General features: G+C 41.2%; 1 protein-coding gene and 5 non-coding genes across 8 annotated transcripts in view; 1 reads left to right on the top strand and 5 right to left on the bottom strand.

The window, feature by feature from the left end:
• The window catches only part of znf385c (zinc finger protein 385C), a 75,970-nt gene that overhangs the window by 8,481 nt on the left and 46,597 nt on the right, over positions 1 to 20,892 (top strand). For 2 of the 3 annotated variants that reach the window (XM_088317881.1, XM_088317879.1), the window contains exon 2: positions 11,339 to 11,629. In XM_088317881.1, coding sequence (XP_088174007.1) covers positions 11,341 to 11,629 — 289 coding nt within the window. In that variant the 5' untranslated portion in view covers positions 11,339 to 11,340. Of the gene's footprint in view, positions 1 to 8,834; positions 8,981 to 11,338; positions 11,630 to 20,892 lie in introns of those variants that run through there. The other variant, XM_088317880.1, reaches the window with a different exon arrangement.
• Positions 738 to 830, bottom strand: trnai-uau (transfer RNA isoleucine (anticodon UAU)). Its single transcript is given in 2 exon segments — positions 738 to 773; positions 793 to 830. It is a non-coding gene; the product is annotated as a tRNA-Ile (tRNA).
• On the bottom strand, positions 930 to 1,023 carry trnai-uau (transfer RNA isoleucine (anticodon UAU)). Its single transcript has 2 exons — positions 986 to 1,023; positions 930 to 965 (listed from the first exon to the last, which is right to left on the bottom strand). It is a non-coding gene; the product is annotated as a tRNA-Ile (tRNA).
• trnai-uau (transfer RNA isoleucine (anticodon UAU)) lies at positions 1,123 to 1,216 on the bottom strand. The gene is made up of 2 exons: positions 1,179 to 1,216; positions 1,123 to 1,158 (listed from the first exon to the last, which is right to left on the bottom strand). It is a non-coding gene; the product is annotated as a tRNA-Ile (tRNA).
• Positions 1,316 to 1,409, bottom strand: trnai-uau (transfer RNA isoleucine (anticodon UAU)). Its single transcript has 2 exons — positions 1,372 to 1,409; positions 1,316 to 1,351 (listed from the first exon to the last, which is right to left on the bottom strand). It is a non-coding gene; the product is annotated as a tRNA-Ile (tRNA).
• Positions 1,513 to 1,606, bottom strand: trnai-uau (transfer RNA isoleucine (anticodon UAU)). The gene is made up of 2 exons: positions 1,569 to 1,606; positions 1,513 to 1,548 (listed from the first exon to the last, which is right to left on the bottom strand). It is a non-coding gene; the product is annotated as a tRNA-Ile (tRNA).

Here is a 20,892-nt window from a genome sequence, read left to right on the forward strand (position 1 = left end):
CTGCTCGCTTCATTACCACACACAGAAAGCTATCGGAACCTGCTTGTTTTGTTCAACATATACATTCTAGGAAATAATGGGAGCGTACCTGCTGATATACATCCTGAACAAATTTTACGCTATATTTAAACATGCACTATGATACATAATATTATGACTGCGACAGAACACATTGCACGCTCATCAACTTTTTTTTTCTCGACATGTGATGGCCGGCAAATGAATAAAGAATGAATTAATTTAGAGATGTGTTTCTAAATACATTCTACTCTTTCGAAGATAATTGCTGAAAACATGTACAAAGACTGAGAACTATTTAGGACATTTTTTTTTCTTCACAGATATTGTAAAAATGCTGTGCTTCCTCTGAAAAAAATGTCCGCCTTGTCATAACATGCATTTAATACGCTCAATTATCGTCTTAAATATCCAACAAATTACCATCATAAAATGGGCTGTCAAACTTCATAGCTCAAATGGTAATGCACCACAAACCCCACCTCAGATCTATCGTGCTCTTTTATCTTGCAGCAATGTACAGGTGAGACAAAGCGACCTTGGCAAAACACTTGTGGCCTGGTTAAATCATTTGCAGCACGCAAATTTTGATTTTAAGCATTTTACTGTTGTATAAGTATCGCGTGCTAACATTATTTATTATTTTTAAGAGAATTTGATCAAGACGCACTTCGAGCATGAGTGAGGTCATTTCTAGTCAGGTAGCTTTAAAGCTAAATTGCTCCAGGTGAGGTTTGAACTCACAACCTCGGCATCACTCTGCAGTTACTGTCGTATAAGTACCGCGCGCTAACCGATTGCGCCACTAGAGCAGGTGTGTACCTGATAACATTTGTGTCGTTATGAGAGTGATTCAGGAGATTGTGGTATTTTAAAAATTCCAGGTTGAGCGTGGTAATTTAAAGATAAATTGCTCCAGGTGAGGGTCGAACTCACAACCTCGGCATCACTCTGCAGGTTACTGTCTTATAAGTACCGCGCGCTAACCGATTGCGCCACTAGAGCAGGTGTGTACCTGATAACATTTGTGTCGTTATGAGAGTGATTCAGGAGATTGTGGTATTTTAAAAATTCCAGGTTGAGCGTGGTAATTTAAAGATAAATTGCTCCAGGTGAGGGTCGAACTCACAACCTCGGCATCACTCTGCAGGTTACTGTCTTATAAGTACCGCGCGCTAACCGATTGCGCCACTAGAGCAGGTGTGTACCTGATAACATTTGTGTCGTTATGAGAGTGATTCAGGAGATTGTGGTATTTTAAAAATTCCAGGTTGAGCGTGGTAATTTAAAGATAAATTGCTCCAGGTGAGGGTCGAACTCACAACCTCGGCATCACTCTGCAGGTTACTGTCGTATAAGTACCGCGCGCTAACCGATTGCGCCACTGGAGCAGGTGTGTACCTACCTGCTAACATTTGTGTCTTTATGAGAGTGATTCAGGAGATTGGGGTATTTTAAAAATTCCAGGTTGAGCGTGGTAATTTAAAGATAAATTGCTCCAGGTGAGGGTTGAACTCACAACCTCGGTATCACTCTGCAGGTTACTGTCTTATAAGTACCGCGCGCTAACCGATTGCGCCACTGGAGCTGGTGCTCGTCTTCGAACATTTGTGTCTTTATGTCTTTATGCGCCACTGGAGCTATTGCTAGTATTCTAATGTTTCATTTGAGAGTCGAGCGAGGAGTGATTTTGGCCCAAAAAAAAGCTATTGCGTTCGTGAGGTCATTTCTACTTTAACCTGAGGATCACTCTGGAGGCTACTGTCTTATAAGTATCATGCACTAACCGATTGCATGACTGGAGCTGCTGATGTTCTACTTTTTGAGTGTGCATTTGTCAAATTAGTGATGTGACTCAATGGGTGTGAGCAGCACGCATGCAAATGTAGTGGCATCTTATTAAACAAGTCAACCTTCAAATTACAGCAGACTGGCCTGACATGCATGGATGAAGCTCAGCAAACAGGAGGGGCGGTCACTGTCCCTCCTGTCCACTCACACAATGACCTCATCGAACGCAAATGTTTTTTTCTTCTTTTTTTTTTTACTTGATGTTAATGACTATTATTATGTGCGTGTGTCTGTGTGAATGCATTAAAGGGAGTGTAATGAAGCTAAATGAGGACGTCTGTCGCAGCGTTTTTGCTTCCTCCCTCTCTGATTGCATTTGGAGTTGTGCAAATGTTTTAGGAAGTGTGTGTGGAAAAAATTACTAAATTAGACTTTCTACTATACTCAGTTCTGACAATGAATAAGGTGGCTATCACTTCCTTGTTTATGACAATGTGGAGTTCACACCTCCATTTTCTGTTTGTTTTCATGTTTGTTTCTAAAAATAGAAAAATGAAAATCATGTGTATCTAAAACAATCACATAGCCTCTGCTCTCTTTAATGCCAATACACAATGGAAAACTATTGGTACAAGGGCTAACAATTCTTGATTATGTTGTTAAAAATTGTGGGTTTTTAATCTTTAAGCAACAGCTCTCTGAGTGCAAATGGTGCGACAAGACATGTAGACAGGCAATATAACAAAACTCCCGGCATATATTCATTATCCTCTGCAAAGAACGGCTAATGTTACTGCCATAGTAATAAGAGACAGGATCTGAGCCTCCAGCACAGTATATCCATGTCTGTCTTATACTGCCCCCAGTTGGCGAAGGTGCGCACAAAATTTGGAATATTATTTTTTAAAATAAATATATAATATATGTATATATATATATATATATATATATATATAAAATATGATGTCAGAAGAAGGCAGCCACTTTCAAATTTCTTACATAGGAAAAACCTTTTTTTTTTCCCCCCACCACATTTGCTCAACTTGTCGCTAGAGCAGTTGCATACCCTTCAAATCCTGGCCTTATTGCGGCTTCTTTGCCTTTTGACTTTGATTATTGTCTCAATCTCAACTTGTTTGAAGGACCATTAGCTGCCGGAGGTATTTTAGCCCACTTTAAACTGCAGCCCTAAGCCTCCGCTGTGAAGATGAAATGCTAGCTTAGCGCACAAAGCCGCTCTGTTCTGTATATCTGGAGAGTCATTTCGTATAATAGCGTCCTAAAAATACAGTGCCACTCATCGAGGAATGTCTGACGTTTGTTGATTTGATCTGATTCTGTCACATTGTCAGACGGCCATAATGACGTAGAGGTGACTCATGTCTTACTTAATCTCTGGAGTGTGTGTGAGTGTGTGTACAATTGTAGTGTAGCACTGCGTCAAACAAAAGTGGAAGACAAACTTCATTGCAGACTTCCTGAGTATTGAAAGATCTGTCATGCGAAAGTGATGACATGCGCTGGGGGTCCGTGCCCCCCCTCCTCCCATTGACTGGCATGTTAATCACTCATGGAAAATGCTTTGAATTACACGCTAAGCCCGTACTTCTCGCTAATCCACCGCCCTTCGCCCGGAGAAAGTCTCCGACTGGATAAATGTGTGTGTTTGTAACCTTTGCACTCTCTCTATTTGTTGATAGACTCCTCATCCTCATCTCTTTTTTTCTTGATTGACAGCATACAGATTTACTTGCAATACATCTCAAGGTCGGTTCATGATGTGTATTTTTAATTTTTTTTAAACAGCGTCTGCCCTCAGGTGCTTATTTGCAACTTTGTGCTATGCAAACTGGTGAAAGTAACATACTGCAAACTCAATGATATGCTCGGATACGCGTTGCATTCTATCGATTTAAAGTATGAACCAAACACAAGTAAATGATATTAAATAAAATAAACGCTCCAGGTGAGGCTCAAACTCACCTCAGCATTTCTCATCAGGGACTCACTGTAAGCAATTATTCCATGAGAGGTGATGCAAAGGTTTCATTGGAAGTCATTGTCGACCCCTACAAGCTTATTGGATATTTCAACCGAAACTCGTCATCCAAGCTGAGAAAGTTTGGAAAGACCTTTGGAGCTTAATGACCTGGTTTACTGTTTTCTGAATGGTGTAGTTGTATGTGGTTTCCATCTGCTCTGTAGTATAGCGCAGCCAATCGGACCTGCTCGTAAAGAATCAAATGAATCGCTGGAAGATCTCATTTCCATCTGTTGTTTCTGTGCCATCGCCTCTACCTGTCACGGAGCGGTCAGAATCACATATGTACACAATATTGAAGACACTGAATTCCACGTGCGGGAAACTGAACGTGGCTACTTCTGCCGTTGTTATCAAGTGTTGTAGAAAATTGCTCGTAATGGCTGTTCTTTTACAGGGGATGATAATTGAGTGAGATGATGGGTAATGGATTGATAATGGCCCTTTCCTGGCTGAAGATTTTGTCGTGTATTGTGTTGAGTGGTGAAAACGGGGTACCTTTCGCTACATCATTTGCTGACATTTTCTTTGCCGTCCCATTCGCCATCATCGCTTTATGATGACTTTGTGAACCACCGTGATCGTAATGTTTCATCTGAAATATCGGATTCATAATAGGCTATGGTTCCATTTTTGGTCGGGAGCCACATATTTTTGTTTTCTGATTTGTCACATGCAATTTGGCAAGATACATTTCCGCCAGTAAAGGATGGAAATCACAACCTCTGCATGGCTCGGATTGCATGAATAGATTTGTTGCTTTCACTCTTTTAGTCCGAATTGCAAAATCTATAATTGTCTCTTCAGTATCCACGTTTAGGACTGATTCCTGAGACAAGCTGTACACCGCCGTCTATTTAAGTATAGTCCTGATATGACATCTGGTGACACTCACACTTGTCCAGTTAGCATATGCGTGACACTATTCTCGGAGTGGGCCACAACATCAACAACAATAACATGAGCCGCACTTTGTGTAACACACTGACCCACTGAGGTGTTCATCTGCTGCTCAACTGCCTGTTTGAAGACACTCAGATCAACAGTCAACAGTCATCACTAAAACAACACGTACGGACACAGACTCGGCATGGTCTCGCACCCTTGTGTGTTAATAGTGTGCTCCATAATTAGCCTAGTTTAACTCCGCTAATAGGTTTATTCTCCAGCTCTTTGGGGTGATGACAGAAAATGGCAAGTTGGGCCAGCAGGGATGGGAGGAGGCTGGCACGCATGTGCACACAAATATGGAAGTACTGCGCATCGAATAAGTGAGCTCACAGGTGTGTGTTTGTGTGTGTAACTGCAGTCCATTCATCACTGTGCAACCCACGGTGACTCGTGAGATGAAGCTACTGACCCAGATAGTGAATATCTGCAAGCAGTGTTATGACATAATGCATGTGTGATTTATGACTATTCATCACATTTTACCATAAAAAAAAAAAAAATGTTGCAATTTATTTTTGGACTTATTCATTTCTATCCTTTGCCTCCTCCTCCGGGCTCAGCAGAGTGCAGTTCTGCTCTGATTGCAAAGTCCATGGCATGGAGGGAGGCTCTAACACAAGCACCGGCCTGATTTGAATAGTTTTCTCGCATTTATGCTGAAAATATGCGCGAAAGGTCAGCCATATTTGATTTTTTTTCTTTCAAAAGCGACTTTTTTCCCCACGCCCAATCTGTGTCCTTCTCCGAACATATTTTCTGTTCATCCAAACATGTTTTGATCAAAGATAACGTATAATATAAAGACTAGAAAGAGTGTGTCAACATTGAAGACAATTTAGGCGCTTTGATGAATGTAACGAATGATTGAAAACTCAAAATGGTCTCTGAAGTTCATATAAGGTAAACTGATGAAAAATAATTAGTACAAAAACCCATAGATCAGATTTTCTCAACGCTAAATTGTCAATGGTATTTACAAAAACGTATGCCGACGTTTTCAAAGAAGAAAAATGTTCACGTTCAATTTCCATTGATCTACGACAACCTCATTGGTCAGGTTTGTTGCATTTTGTGACTCATTTAGTCATTGATGCGCACAACTGAACGGAATTTGAATGACCTTTTCAAAATAACAATCATTTTTATGAACTCGTCTTTAATAAACCTAACGTGTTTCCTTGACTATCAAAGGAAATTCTTCAATGAACAAAACATCCAAGACCAACAAACAGCAATTTTTAGTTCTCTATTTTGTGGCCATCGCAGACAATGTAGTCTGGACAGACCTCATGAATGTCTTTATGGAAACATCAAAGAGAATACAGAATCTTCAGTGGTGCCCCCCGCCCTTGATAATTATTTTATCGTTTCTTGTTTGTGGAGTAGCTTGGCAACCTGAATAACAATTGCTGGCACTGGGAATGACGGATGAGCGGCCAGATTACAGCAAAGGGCAGATCGCATGCCAACATGGACACTATTGCTAATCCCGGGATAATAATACTTTGACTACCCCCCTCACAACACCCACACACACACGCGCGCGCAGGGACACATACACACTTACACACATTCCAACACAGTGGAATTACACCTGTAGTGAATGCTGAAGCAGCATTTAGGCATGCCTCTATATCTCCTTTTATTGGGACAGTTGTGCCATTGAGACCACTAGGTGGCAATAAAATGGAGTTTTTACAGTGTCAGCAATCCCAGAGCAGTCGTGGTTGAGCGGTTGAGTTAGATTTTTTAAGACTTGAGCAAGGCACCTGCCTTCACAAACACGTTCCCTGGGTATTGGACATCTGCCCACTGCTCCAATGCGTCGCTAATGCTTATTCAGATCAGCTCAGTGATTGTGCAGTGATGTCACCACAGTAGAGACAGTTTTCAAACAATCTACATGTCGTTTTGTAAAGGAAGTGTCATGTCGTCATCAAAAAAAAAAAAAAAAACTAATTTACCTGTTATTTGTCATCACAAAGCTTTTGTGAACATCAGCAATTTCATTTTTTGTAAATAGCAAAGACAAATTGGAGTCGTCATAATGTCTAAGACTGGAGCAGCATTTAGTAATTAATATACATTGATATATTTGCAAAATATAATCGGAAGAAATATTATATATTAATAAATAAGAGCCTTTAATGAACCTAAAATGTATTTCCGTAAGCATTAAATCCAAATTTCATTTTGCATGAAACTTCCGTGTATTTTTAGCATGGAAAAATCAAAGACACATCATCAAATTTAGTTGTCAATGAACGTTAAATAAGCATTTTTTAATACCTGCAAAAGTATATTGCATATTTTGTCGAGTCTCAAGCGGGCTCGTGAAGATAAGTGTGCCCATGCTGTGGTCGCGAGCATCCTCTGACTTCCTGATGCGCGAGGACCCCGACAGGAAACACTCTGATGTCTCTGATTCATTGTGGCGCTTTGGATTTATTGACCCGCAATCATCTCAAAACATCATGATGTCGCTTCACTGCCGAAAGCCTAAATGGCGCTGGTATGTTTAGAGAAACTGGCTGTAAAATAAGAGTTGTAATGCTGGGCCCGCGCTTGTCAGTCCGCATTACTGCGACTGCACCTCTGGCTTCTCCATGTTGACGCCTCCAGTGGCAGATGTCCTTCATGCCGCGTCTGGAAGGGAATACATTTCAAGCGTACGCCAAAAAAAACCACAGGCGTGACTTTGAAAACCGCCGGCATTTTGGCTAGCTCCTCGCCAGGGATGAATAATAATTGATTTAAGCATCTTTTAGTCACGGCAGTTGTTTGGACGTGACCAGTTGTGTCAGGTGCTTGCACAATCAGCCTAAGAATGGGCCCAACGAATAGAAAATAAACTTTTATGAGTGGCCATACTGGGGGTTTGCCCCTTTCTAAGTATATCCAGTGTTGGACGGAGCCCCTCCCTGTATATCTGTGGTTACTCCTCATGGGCAGTTCCCCAGTCGGAGTTTGTGGTTCCATGTGAACGTACTCTGTTTTCCTGCTAACTTTAGCTAAAGGCACAAGAATGTTTGATGAGCGAGAGAACTGGATGGCTTTACGAGGCACGATTGTGGGTGGGGTAATAATATACGCTCTTAATTCAGTAGTTTCCAACTATTTGTCAAGTGTATAGTTCTACATCGACACCAGCTAATGTTTGCAAAGAAAATATTTCAATAGACGCTCAATAACTCACATTCAGCAGACTTCACATAACAGAACCTGGGTGATGCATTTTGGGAAATCTAACATTAGACTTTAAAAGCAAAAAGTAGACTCAAAAATGGTCTCGGGTGTTTTGTTGCAATGCGTACATTTATTGAAGACATTCTTTAGCCAGGCTTAAAGTAACTGCTTGCATTTTTTCTGTTAATATTAAAACATGAAATCAATAAAACAATTGGCTGTAACTTTATTAATAATTGTGCAAAAAAACAGTGTGTAAAAAAAGCAATACATGTAAACTACCTGTGAGTAGTCCATGGAGCGCTAACGGTATCATGTCTTTTGTGTTGTAACTACCTCTATGATTGTCCTAACAAGCACAATTACTCTGAGCCTGCAGAAAGATAGAATGTATCCAACTGTGACCACATTCTGCCCACCCGTAGCCAGAGTCAATAAAAAGCAGTGGCACACTTATCATGATTTTCTTCTATCTTCGCAGCGTTACTCTGGCACAGCGCACAGTGTTTGTGCGTGCGTTAACGAGCATCCAGGTGTGTTCTTGTTTGGCGACCAACTGACCCTATCAAAAGGAAAATGCTATGCATAATATGCAAAAGCCATCATCAAAGGTTTTTCTTCTGCTTTTTTGCCCCACTCCGACAAAAGTAAGCAGACGCCAGCTGAATACTGCAATAGCCATCTCACTAGTTGGAAAAGTTCAAATGTCTCTCATTTTGCTATAAATTGTTAGATTCAATTAATCAATCAAATATGTCATCCGCTCGTTTGGTCTTCATCGCCACTCTTTTATGTTAGCCGTTCTCTGTGTCAATCAATCAGCTCCCTCCAGCCACTCAGGTCTTGTCCAGGTGTGCCTCATTGTTTTTGTCAATTTGTTTGGATTTAGTTGCCACCTCTCTTTCAGTAGCAAAACCGTGACATTGAATTGAAAAATCGCAGGAAAAATCAATAATCGTCACACAAGCCTTGTGGTTTGACTCAAATCGGGAGGTAAGTGAATCGTCCCACTCACAATATTGGGATCTAAAATGATACAGGCAAAGTACAGGAGTTCAGAATATTCTGTGAAGTCAAGAATGTTAACTGAGATGGATGGAGTGCTGTCATTTTATTGTATGTTTTACTATTAACTCTTCTTAACTTATGTTTACTCTTTTGTGCCCGTTGAAAATCTCGGTAAAATGTGACTTAGAAGGACACTGTTGTGAAAGCAGGAGTTCAGAACATCCTGGGAAATGATCTAATCCCATTAAATAAAAATGGTTGATCGCACATTCAGATTGGAGTGATTCCGGGGGGCCCTTCTTCCTCTGTGCCAAGTGTGGGCGCATTAAATGGGCGGGGGGGCTCTTCAAGGTGGGCTCGTGGTTACAGCTGCTTGCGTGGAGAAGAAGAATGGTCTTGGTGTATTTTCGGATGTGGTCGCTGCAGTCGCCGTATCGTAAATGTTTTTTTTTAATTTTTTTATTTTATTGCGCAGCTTTGCTGAGTCATTGACAACTGCCGTGCCGGCCATCCTCTGTGGTGTCACATGCAGGCGCGAAAGGCTGTCGAGAGTGTTCAAAAGCTGCACGACTATTGACATGTAAGTTCATTCATTATCCCGAAGGCGAACAGCGAATTCCCGCGTGAGATAGCCCTCCGGTAGACATAAAATGCATGATGGATTGTAAATTTTTATATATGAAAAAAATGCTTTTAGTCTGCAATATTTCTTCTATATATGATGCTCTTTACGTCATTTGAGGCTCTAACCCTGCCCACAACCGCCTTAATTCCGGGGCATCTCGCCGAGTTGCCCGTCGGGCGTGTGCGTAGGTTTGCGGGGTTGACGACCACAGCGATGTTCTTCATTCGATGCCAGGGTGCAGCTTTTGCGCAAAACATCCGATGGGGCCTCTTGAGTGCTCGCACATTGGCAATGTGAATAGTGGCTTTCCATGGACGCTGCCTGTCGTAATGTCTTTTTCAGTGCGTGTGTGTGTGTGTGTGTGGTTGTGGTATTTTCCTAAATAACACAGAAAAGCAGAAGCGAGTGTATTTCAGGGAACTTGTTTTCCCCTCCTTTGCCGAGCCAACCTTTCTCATCTATTTATTTGTTGTGACGGAAGCTACATTTGAACCAATCTTTTCTTTCTTTTACCTGGATAATCTTTCTTTCCGGCCAGACAACCTCCTGCTGGGCCAGATTTATTTTTTTCACCAAATAAGACAAAAATGTTCTTATGTTATGAACAGAAAGTCAGTCACACTTTTTGGGACAAAAGGTAAAAAAAATCCTGTAAAAATCATAATTTACCTGAGAAAATAGTCCGATTATCTCAGAAAAACTGAGATAAAAATAAATTAATAATATAATAATGAATAAATAAAAATCTCCCCATTCACAATTGAAATTGACTTTAGCTCCTTTAATCATCATATTCATCATACAGAGGTTGGAACTTAAGCCTTTAGTCGCAACACACTTGTGTACTGTGCTTTATTATTATTTTTTTAAAGGATGACGAGGGGTCACGCCGGACCTCACTGAGTCACACTGAAGCTCTCTGTCTCCCTCCTGTGGTGCATGCCTGGTGCTCTGCCACTCCATGCTGGCCATCATGTTTGTTTTGCTTGTTGTGTGTTTGCTGATACTGCCTCATCTGGAACATGGGTCAGGTTGCACATGCACAAGCTTGGGGAATCTGAGCTATTTCCGCTTGGATGTCTGCTTTTCACGCAAGGATTCAATATCAGGTTCACTGTCAAGATATGATACGTCGTCCATGTCTGTTTCCATCATAAACGAGTGTATCCACTACAATCTCAAATATAGGTATCCCATATTTGTCTCATTTTAACACTTTATTATTGAATAGGTTTGTAACTCCACTGTGTGGAAGAGAATATAGACAAGAATGAAGCAATACGTGTCACTGATAATGGGAAAAAATGTAAACTGTTGTTTCATGCTTTGAATGTGAAAAGGTAATGCTATCTGGTGGAAAAAATACAAAACTGAAATGAAACTTATTTGTGTGTACCACTAATAAAAGTCACAATCTTTCCGATAAAAGGCCTTTTCTTTCTCAGTAACATGACATCCTATCAGAAAACTATGAAAGGTGCCATATTTTCCTGCATGCTTTGAAAAAGGAAAGAGTAGCGCCCTCTTGTGGATAAAAAAATTCTCATTATAATCTTAATATGAAGGCTTTTTGTGCATATTAATGATTTAATTTATTTTTTGATTAATTATTTTGAGAAAAAGTCTTTTTAGAAGAAAAATGTTGTTAAACAATAAAGTCATTAATATTAAAAAGTCAGAAATATTTATATGATATATTTCGTGCATTTCCCACCTAGCTATGAAGCGCCCCGTCAACCAATCAGCCCTGCCCCGCACCGAGCTGGACCGGTCCGACATGCCCGTCGACGCCAAAGACTGTGGCCAGACGGCGGTAGTGAACAGGCCGCCGCGACTCGGGCGCGCTCACAGATCCAAGAGGGAACGCAAACAGCGCATCTACACCATGTGCGACGTTTGCAACATCCAGCTCAACTCGGCGGCGCAAGCGCAGATCCACTACAACGGAAAGTCGCACCAGAGGAGGCTCAAGCAGAACAGCCAAGGAAGCAAGGCGGCAAAGACCAAAGGTGGGCTGTCCAGGGGTGTTATTATGGAAAAATCTAATTTTTAAAGGTGAATGTTGAATAGCTTGCATGGCTCTTCCTCCAGAAATTAAATTGGATTGTGTTTGCCTGAGGCGCACCGCTCTCTTTACACGAGCAAGCGAGTGTGACGCTAATTAAGTGAAGCCTATTTTCAGTGGTTGTGTTCCTGCGAAGTGAACATTTCTAATCTTAGAAAAAATTTGGTAGGACTCACAGATGTGAGCGCCCTCAAAAATGGCTTGGTAGCACTCACAGGGACGTTTTGAAAACTGATCACAGGGAGTTTCACTTAGCTCCTTGAAATTTGGTAATTATGTTATTCGGGAGTAGACATTTTTCCAAAATTGCATTATGTTGGCGAGGTTTGTGACGATTCACCATAAACCACGCATTCGGGTTTTTTTCTGCTGTTAAATATTAAAACAATGGCTTGACGTGGGCTTGTCCCGTCCGAGTGTTCCATCGGGGGCAGTAGTGCTGCAGGTGATGTAAATGCGCATGTGGTGCGATGTAGCCGTGCTGAACTGATGCCGTGTGCAGATTCTCTCTGACACGCAGTCACAATCGCACAGCCTTATCTCCACTCACCTTCTGCTGACTCCCCCAGGCTGCACGCCGCCCTGCTGTGTCCTCAGCTCCTCTGCCCCTCTGCTTTTATATTTGTGTGTGTGTGTGTGTGTGCATGCATGCTTTGGATATTTTTAGAAGTCCTCTGGAAAAAGTAAGTAAATAAGTGTTTGTGTCAGCCCACACACTCACAGATGTGCTTATAGATTCATAAATTCCACCCCCCCCAAAAAGAGAATTTTTCTTTAAAATCTGTGTTTCTTTGAATACGTCGGCGTGTATTGGCTCCCTGCTCTGCTTCACTGAGCTGACAGTAGGTCTGGGCTCTTTTTTTTTTTTCTTTTAACCCCCCTTCCTCCTTCTGGCGTTGATGCTGGACATGGGTAGAAGCCAGACTCACTAAGACACCTGCACGACGAAGCTGTCCGTTCTTGTTCCACATCCACTAATGGCAAGGCAAGGCAGCTTGATTTTTTTTATAGTGCATTTCATATGCAAGGTAACTCAATGTGCTTCACGTGATTAAAAGTAGAACATACAAATATTTACAAACAAGAGTTCAAGACATTGAAAAGCAAAGTAAAGCAATAAAAAGAAGCTTAGATTGGAAAATGTGATTTTAATTATGTTTTGTACGATCTTAATTAAAGGTATGGGAAAAGAGCATTTGGCTGAAGTCCCTTAGAGGTGTTGTTTTAAGCACAAACCTTGTGATGCTGCCTTGCTTCACCCACACAATGATGAAAACTCAAATTCGTCTCAGTTCAGTGTCACACAATATCTGTCCTGTGTACCTAATTTTCATTAATTTTACCCATTTTAGGGGGTTCTGAAGAGTAGCTTTGTCTTTCCAAACGAAATTCCCTATAGCTGAATTGGGGGAGGAAAAAGTCTTGCAATGTAATAACGAAGTGATTAAATTGCAGGCGGCAGAAGGTCAGAGTTTACCAAAATGTCACATTGTCTGAGTCACTTATTAAACCTTTTTTTTTTTTCCACCCTGAGTTTCGCCTCTCAGGCAATATGAACACTGTTTTTTTTTTGTTGTTTTTTTTACACGGGATGTTTCGACCTTGAAGATTTCTATTAGTATTTGCTCACATCTTTTTAGGAGATACAAAACCCCTTTTTTGAACTTCAAAACTTCGCTCAATAAGTCTCCTCTCACTACTACCGGTACTGCTTTCTTGCATAAAAGCAGGTTCAAGTACCTCATGGGCCCAGGATTCCATTCATGCCAGGATGATATCATACAGTTGAAGTCAACCACAACTGATCAAACATTACTGTGTACAAATGTGAGAAGTGAGTACAGGAGTGCCTTTTTCTGACATGGCTTTTTAGCCCTTTTCAATTGATTCGTTTAATACCACATTTGTTTTGCTGCTTCCCACTGCTGGTCAGTCGAGAAGGTTTTTTTGTTCATTTATTTTTCCCATCTATTTCCTTGTTCGTTCGTTAGCAAGATAACCCAAAAGCTAGATTTCCTCTGAAATGTGTGGAGGGTTGCTCTCGTATAAAGAATAGACCTTTTAGATTTTTGTGGCTGAAGGTGCGAATACAGGATTTGATAATTGCTTTTCATTATTTTAAATCATCAGAATACAAATCCGTCAGTTTGCCTGCTTTGACTTCTTTATACAAGTAGGTCACGACTCGATTTTTGCAATGAGATTGAGAACCTCAGTTCCAAGCACGTTTCTTACCATCCTAGTTGTAAATGTGCGCAGATAAATCTGAGTCAAGCCGTTTAGTGGGACACACAGGGGACTTATTTATTTATGATTAGTGCTGTCAGGAATGTTGCAGTAAGACTCCCGCGTGGTGTATAAAATGGGCCTGGCACTCTTGTTCATATGTCGTGCGGGCGAAAGCCTCGGCGAGCAGATGATGACATGATGATGATGGGAGAGAGGCCCAATTTGACCTAGCAAAGTGAACACACACTTGTGTTTGTGCGTGTGTGTGCGTGTGTGTAGCATCGTCGCGATCCGCCAAACTAAAAGTGAGAGAGGGAGGAGGAGAAGGAATTTGCATTTTTTTCACGGTCCTACATATCTCATTTTCCTCTGATGTGTGCACGTTTTTTTTTTTTTTGAAGGTTTTTAAATTTGCCGTGCGTGTTAGGCGAGCGCTCGTCATCATGGCCGACCGTCTGATGCCATCTCCTCTGCCGCGTCGCTGCTTTAATAAAGCGTGGCGGATTGGATTAAAGGCGAGGATTTTCTGCATGAATGCGTTTGTGCATCTGTGTTTTATTTTTGTGTCGCCTTGTGCCATTTTCCTATTTATTTATTTTTTGTCATTGACGATGGGAAATGACTTCGCTCGTAAGGACCCGCCCCCATGTCCTTCACCCTGACATCCCCCAAAGCCTTTGAACTCAAAGGTGATGTCGTGATGCAAAATTTTACCCAGAGAAAATACTCTATGACATTTTTGATACCACGGGGATTAAAAATAAATAAATGACAAATTCTTTAAAACGGCATAAAAAATATTTTTTTAACGTGAACAAGACTGACTGGCCATACTTGGCAGTATTAAATCGTAGAACTGCAAGCAGGGTCGCAGTTAGGTCTCTCCTGACTGCTTGAGGCTGTCTGCTGGGTGGGCGGCACAACTTGCACAGTGTGTGCGGTTGTCGCTGTGTGGACATGACGTACTGCAGTATCGATAAAGTGACATATTTCTTTTGTATTCTGATCCTACATATTTTTGACAATGCTAATTTACACAAAGGAAACACTTGCGATGTAAATGCGACGTGGCTAGCGAGTCCTGCACTTTGCACCCGACCCACTCGCTTTCCTTCTCCCCTCCTCATCCCTGCTCTGCCCCGGGGGGTGCCCGCTCCGTGATGGCGGGTTCAAACTCTGGGAAAAGGTCGGCAGGCACGCAAGGCCAGCGCACAGGAGATCCGCCGATGCGAGAAACGTGGCGGGAGCGAGCCACGGTGGGGGAAGGGCTCATCGTTGCACATCACATTTTGCCGGGTCGAGTGCTTATGTCTGCGCAGAAGCTCTTGATAGTGTTTAACAAATTTGATGCTTTACCAATTTCCTAAATGTCACCAAATATCAATTGTGGTGAAGCGCTATTCCTTCAAATCAGGGCCCACGGGAAAATATCAACACTTTTAGCGTCAAAGTCTAATAGACAAACAACCCCTTCAAATCGCAGTTTTCATTTTGCCAAAAGGCAAAAACAGGTAGGAACTGGAATGATCCCACTTCATGCGCACGGATATTTTAAAGAGTTAATCGTTGAGCGCTTTTGAACTGTTGATCACTGGTATAGCTTCCAGTTGGAACTCAGTTGCAAATCAAAACAGCAACACCTGCCAAGGCGTGCAAACAGTCTCTCAGATAAATTAATTTTTCAACTTAAACTTAAACCAGTCAAAATTTTGGACAGATTCTCATTCATTCCTAGACTGTTTGTCCAAACTTTTGACTGTGTATATTAATATATAACATTTTCTCCAAAAATCGGTAGTAACTGTAATAATCGCAGAAAAAAAAGAACTGCCATTGAAACTCTGTTGCTAACCAAAACAACAGTACTTACCGAAGCATCAATCGTGTCAATACACTGCTGCTAGAGGGCGGCAGAGAACGTCAAGATTTGGCTGGCATTCTGCAACTCACAACTTGCGGTACCACCACTGTATTCCCATTTTCTTCAATAATTCACCCTCAGCCCTGATTAGTCGCCGGCTACGTTATCCATTTAAGAAAAATAAAGGCCTCCATCACTAAACATCTATGTTGGCACTTATATACTGTATAGTATGGAAACTAAAAAAAAAAATTAAAAAAAAAAAAACAGCCTGCTGAGCTTCTCGCTCACTCGCTCCCTTCTGCACAATTCCTCCTTGTCCATCCATCGCCCTTAAAAGCCACATGAAAAGTTCTCTCATTCGGTGCAGATGAAATGATCAGACCCCCCCCCCCCCCCCCCACGTTGCCTCCTCCATACACCCCCACCCCCAACCTCATCTCGCCTTTACCTCAGCCATCTTCTGAGCACCATGATTGCCCAACTTCAGAGGGGCACAATTACACTAGAGTGACTTATTACAATCCAGACACAGGGATGCAGCATGGAGAGGTTGGCAGGAATAAAAAAAAGCATGATGGAGGACCTCGGTTGTTGTCTCCGAGAGTAGCTGAAATGTTTTTTTTTTTCCACCGCCATACATTCAAGGTTCAATAGCAAAAAAAATCAAAGGCTGATAGAACATGACGATCATGTTAACCAACTTTAAATATCAATCTAGCATGTAAATTCACAAGAGTCTACAGAGAAAGAAAATATTTGAACAGCTACAGAATAAGCACCGGAAATTAATTAGTATGTGACAGCTTGTGTCAGCGAGGAAGCAAAGTATAATATCAGCAATGTTATGTGTGTGTGTGTGTGTGTGTGTGTGTTTTTTTAGCACCACAGGGTGTTGAATATTTAATTTGGTGATGCCGGCAATAAATGTTTTCAAAATTACATTGTATCTTTTTAATTTTTGTTTTGGGGCAGTTTAGTACTGTATAACCCATTCTGAGATAATTCCATTATAATTTTTACACATAATTTTAATTAATTAATTAATGATTGCCATAAAGGAATCCAGTTTAATTCATACCATGTTAAGAATGTTAGGCCATATCTCCAATTCAAATTGTTCAATAGAGATTCCGTGCCAAAATATCCAACCATTATTGTCCCACTTGTCCAAATGACTGGCTCTTTTCCCAGATCAAAGCCAATGTCAAATACTGAAATGGAAATTGCCGCATATAATGTCCTGACATCTACAGGCAGAGTTTTTGTGACATTTTTGTTTGGCTGTGTGCCGTTACATTTTTCGGAATATAAAATATGTAGCTTCGTTCAATAAAGGTTTGGAAAAACTGCTGTAATGTATAAATCAGCATTACCATCATTAATTAGTTTGTTTCGGTCGTAATTTTTTTTTTTTCCATTTTCCCCATATGTGTCACTTTAAACAACTTCCCGCCCTGCCGTGAGCAACTATATGTAACATAAGTACTCAAAGCCTCTGTGATATGATGATTAAAACAAATATTTTTTCACTGTCGGTATGTCACTTCTTTATGCAAATAAACTCCCATGAGTATAGCCGAAAGAAACACAACACACACTCACATATCAGCATTTAGAGCGGATGATTTTCATTGTTATTCATGTATTAATTTATTCGCTGGTGGCAGACGCCAAACGGGGGCTGGAATATGCAGATGCAGGTTTGTTTCCTTTTTTTTTTTCCGGCCCACCGCCTCAAGCCGATGATAAAGACAGGCAGGGAAGAAGGAGGAGGCTAGGAGTCCTCTTTGGTGCGCTCCAGGTGTGATGGAATAGCGTCCTTGACACCAGGGTGAGCATGTAACGCCGTCCTCCCTCGCTTGTCGACAATGCGTCCAAGCACCCGCGGGGCGACTTTTTGGCTTTGTCTCACCGCTCACCCCACGAAGAATTTGGACATAACATAACCCCTAACCCCCCCACGGGTCGAGTCGACCGCAAATGTCAACACCCACTTGTATTTACACACCATCGGGCTTGAGCATCAACCTTCATGGATGCATTAATGCTGAAGTTCCCTTGTTGCATTAGAAATCGGAAACAGGCCACTTCCAAATAGATCATTACAAATCATATTCAAACTAACATATATACATTTTTGGGCGTATTTTATTGAGCAAAATATGGTACATTCGAGATGTATAGATCATTAGAAAATTGTTCAATAGAGGTATATAAAACATTACATTGTTCGAATATGGTACATTTAGGTTGTACAGAACGTTTCATATGGCATGGTTGACTTTATGTTACTGTTGATTATACATTCCATATAATGTAAATATGGTGCAGACATTAAACAGCACATGAATATGGTTTTCATGTTACACAGGTCAGTAAATATAATCTAAATATCGTACATTAGCTGTGCTTACTTTAAATATGGTGTAAATATTGTTTGTTAAACTTGTATTAGAACAATAAATATGATGTCATTATGCTGCATTAAAGGTTGATAAATATTGTACACGAGTGTTGGATAGAGCATTAAATATCTTATGTTGGAGTAATATAAAATGTTCAATATCTAAATGTTATATTAGAGTTGTGTATGACATTAAATGTAATGTTAGTTTGTGTGCGCACATTGAGATGGAAACATGGCACATTAGAGTTGTGCAGAATCTAGCAAAAGATGTAAATATGATACAGCTCGCTCTATAGAACATGAAATATGATGTAAATATGGTACATTTTATGTACATCTTGTTGTGCCACTCGAGTGGGGGGAAAAAAGTTAATTATAGTATAAATCCAACCCGCGAGTTCTCGGCTCATAAATAAAACCGATGCATCTGCGGCGCGACTCTAAAACGCATCAGGTTTTATTGAGACGCTTACAGTGAGTAGCGGCGGTAAGAAAATAAGCAGTTGGGTGAAAATGGCGGTGTCACCTCGTGGAGAGATGTAAATAGCAAACGACTGCGAGGCGGCCAGGAGGCTGTTGGCTGTCAGACATGTGTGTGCTTTGCTCGCCATGCGTTATTGTTGGCTCACTGTAGGGAGGGTCACTAGCACGCCGAAAGGATGTCAGGATGTCAACGGCAAGTAGACACTTGAGGTTATGAGTTTACATTAGAAAAGACAGAGATCACAACTCACATCTTATTAGGCTTTGAATATGCTAAACCATCCGTCCATCTTTTAAAGCAGGGGTGGGCAAACCTTTTGATTGGCGGGCGACATTGAGTTCTAAAATTTGACAGAGGGGCCGGACCAGGAGCAGATGGGTGGAGTGTTTTGGTAACCTCACCTCATCAAAAAAATACATAAAATTTTATATATATATATATATTATATATATATATATTATATATATATATATATATATATATATATATATATATATTTGAAAAACCACAGTATTTAGAAACGTATACATTAACAAGGTTTATTAATTAAATTTTTTTCAAGTTCGGCGGGCCGTATTAAAACGTTTAACGGGCCGCATGTGGCCCCCAGGCCGTAGTTTTCCCACCCCTGCTTTAACGTGATTTTAATATTATGCTTAGGCATTGAGTGTTGAAGTTAAATACAACTAAACTGTATAGACAGTGATTTGTTCACATACCACTAGAGTGAGCCCATGTACCATCACCTCATTTTTTGACTTTCTGGCTTTAAAAATGATGATGTTCCAAACTAACCAACCAAGAAATTAAAACATAACTTCTCGCCTTGCAAGACCCGGAAGAGTAAGATTACTGCCAATTCCTCTCCACTCCTCAAGATCTTCCTTGACAGAGGTCATTTACAGGATTATTCTTCCTGTCTGGGCTGGCTAAAGATGGCACAGTTATTCTATTATTGATGTTTTTATTTGTTTGGAAGGGAAACGTAAAGAAATACAATCCAATAAAAACAAAATATCAATACCATCGATAAAATATCAGTACCAAGTGAGAACAGTTGACACTTAAATACCCTATTTATTATACATCCTCATGTAAGTTTAAAAACGATAAATATATTATTAACTAAACAGTGTGATCCGTTACACGATATAAAGGCACAAAATACATCCGTGGTAACATTGCAACAAATCTTGCATCCTTCATCGTTGACATGTTGTTCCCTGGCTTGTTCGGCGAAGGAGAGAGAGGACACGCACGACGCCCCGCGGGCAAGCGTCCGGTCCAGAGTCCGGGGCCGTGTGTCAAATCAGCAGAGCCTGTGCGCACCCGAGGCCCAATTTGTAGCGTATAATTAGCTTTTAATCAGCACCCTTGTTGGGGCGAGCGGCGAAGATTAAACCCGACTCTGGCTCTGCTTAAAATAAGCATCCAGAAATTGCCTTTGAAAGCCTGTGACCCATAGCATCCAATCACACATGCGCACACGCACACCCCCACACACACGCTCACGCTCGCAAATTGTGATGTTGCTTGTATATTTATTTATTTATGTAATTATTCATATATTGGGGTGTGTGTGGGTGTGGGTGTGGGCGTGTGTGTGCGTGTGTGCATATGAAACACCAGTGTAATATTGTAGATGAGCCGACGTTTTCTAAGCCGCACTGGTCACCACTGTGTTTATGCTCCGTAATGAAGTGGAGCCAGATGAAAGGCTTTTTTGAAATGGGATTTGCTTCCACTAGGACGTAGGGCAGAAAGTCCGGGAGAGGCGGGAGAAAAGCCAAGCGTAGCCACATGGATTCTTGTCGCTAATATGCTCTGACATTGTAGTTATTGACATGCTGAATGGATTTGTTCATGCGTTTTTCACAAGAAAACAACAACAAGAAATCCTGAGCGCCACAGCCTGGTCATTCACCATTTGGTCATCTATAGTTTTAATTGTGAATATATTTCAGGATGTCATTGTCTGCAGCGTTTGGTGGAAGGATGCTTGTTTGAAGCTCCGTGATGTGTGTTTAGTGTGTCTGGACACTATTATTTTTTAGCATTCCTGAGGTCAATCTCCCCCACCCTCTCTGTTCTCCGTTAGCTTTCCCTGTACACACTGACTGCGCTCCACGAAGCAGAATGGGATTTGAATAGCGGGAAACAAATGAGTGTGAAGACTCATCTTTTGGCTCTCATGACCTCCTCCGGGTGGGGGGGGACAGCGCT

The sequence above is a fragment of the Idiotropiscis lumnitzeri genome, chromosome 15 (genome assembly GCF_059441095.1).
Source record: "Idiotropiscis lumnitzeri isolate Australia: NSW breed Sydney's pygmy pipehorse chromosome 15, RoL_Ilum_1.0, whole genome shotgun sequence".
NCBI lineage: Eukaryota > Metazoa > Chordata > Actinopteri > Syngnathiformes > Syngnathidae > Idiotropiscis > Idiotropiscis lumnitzeri.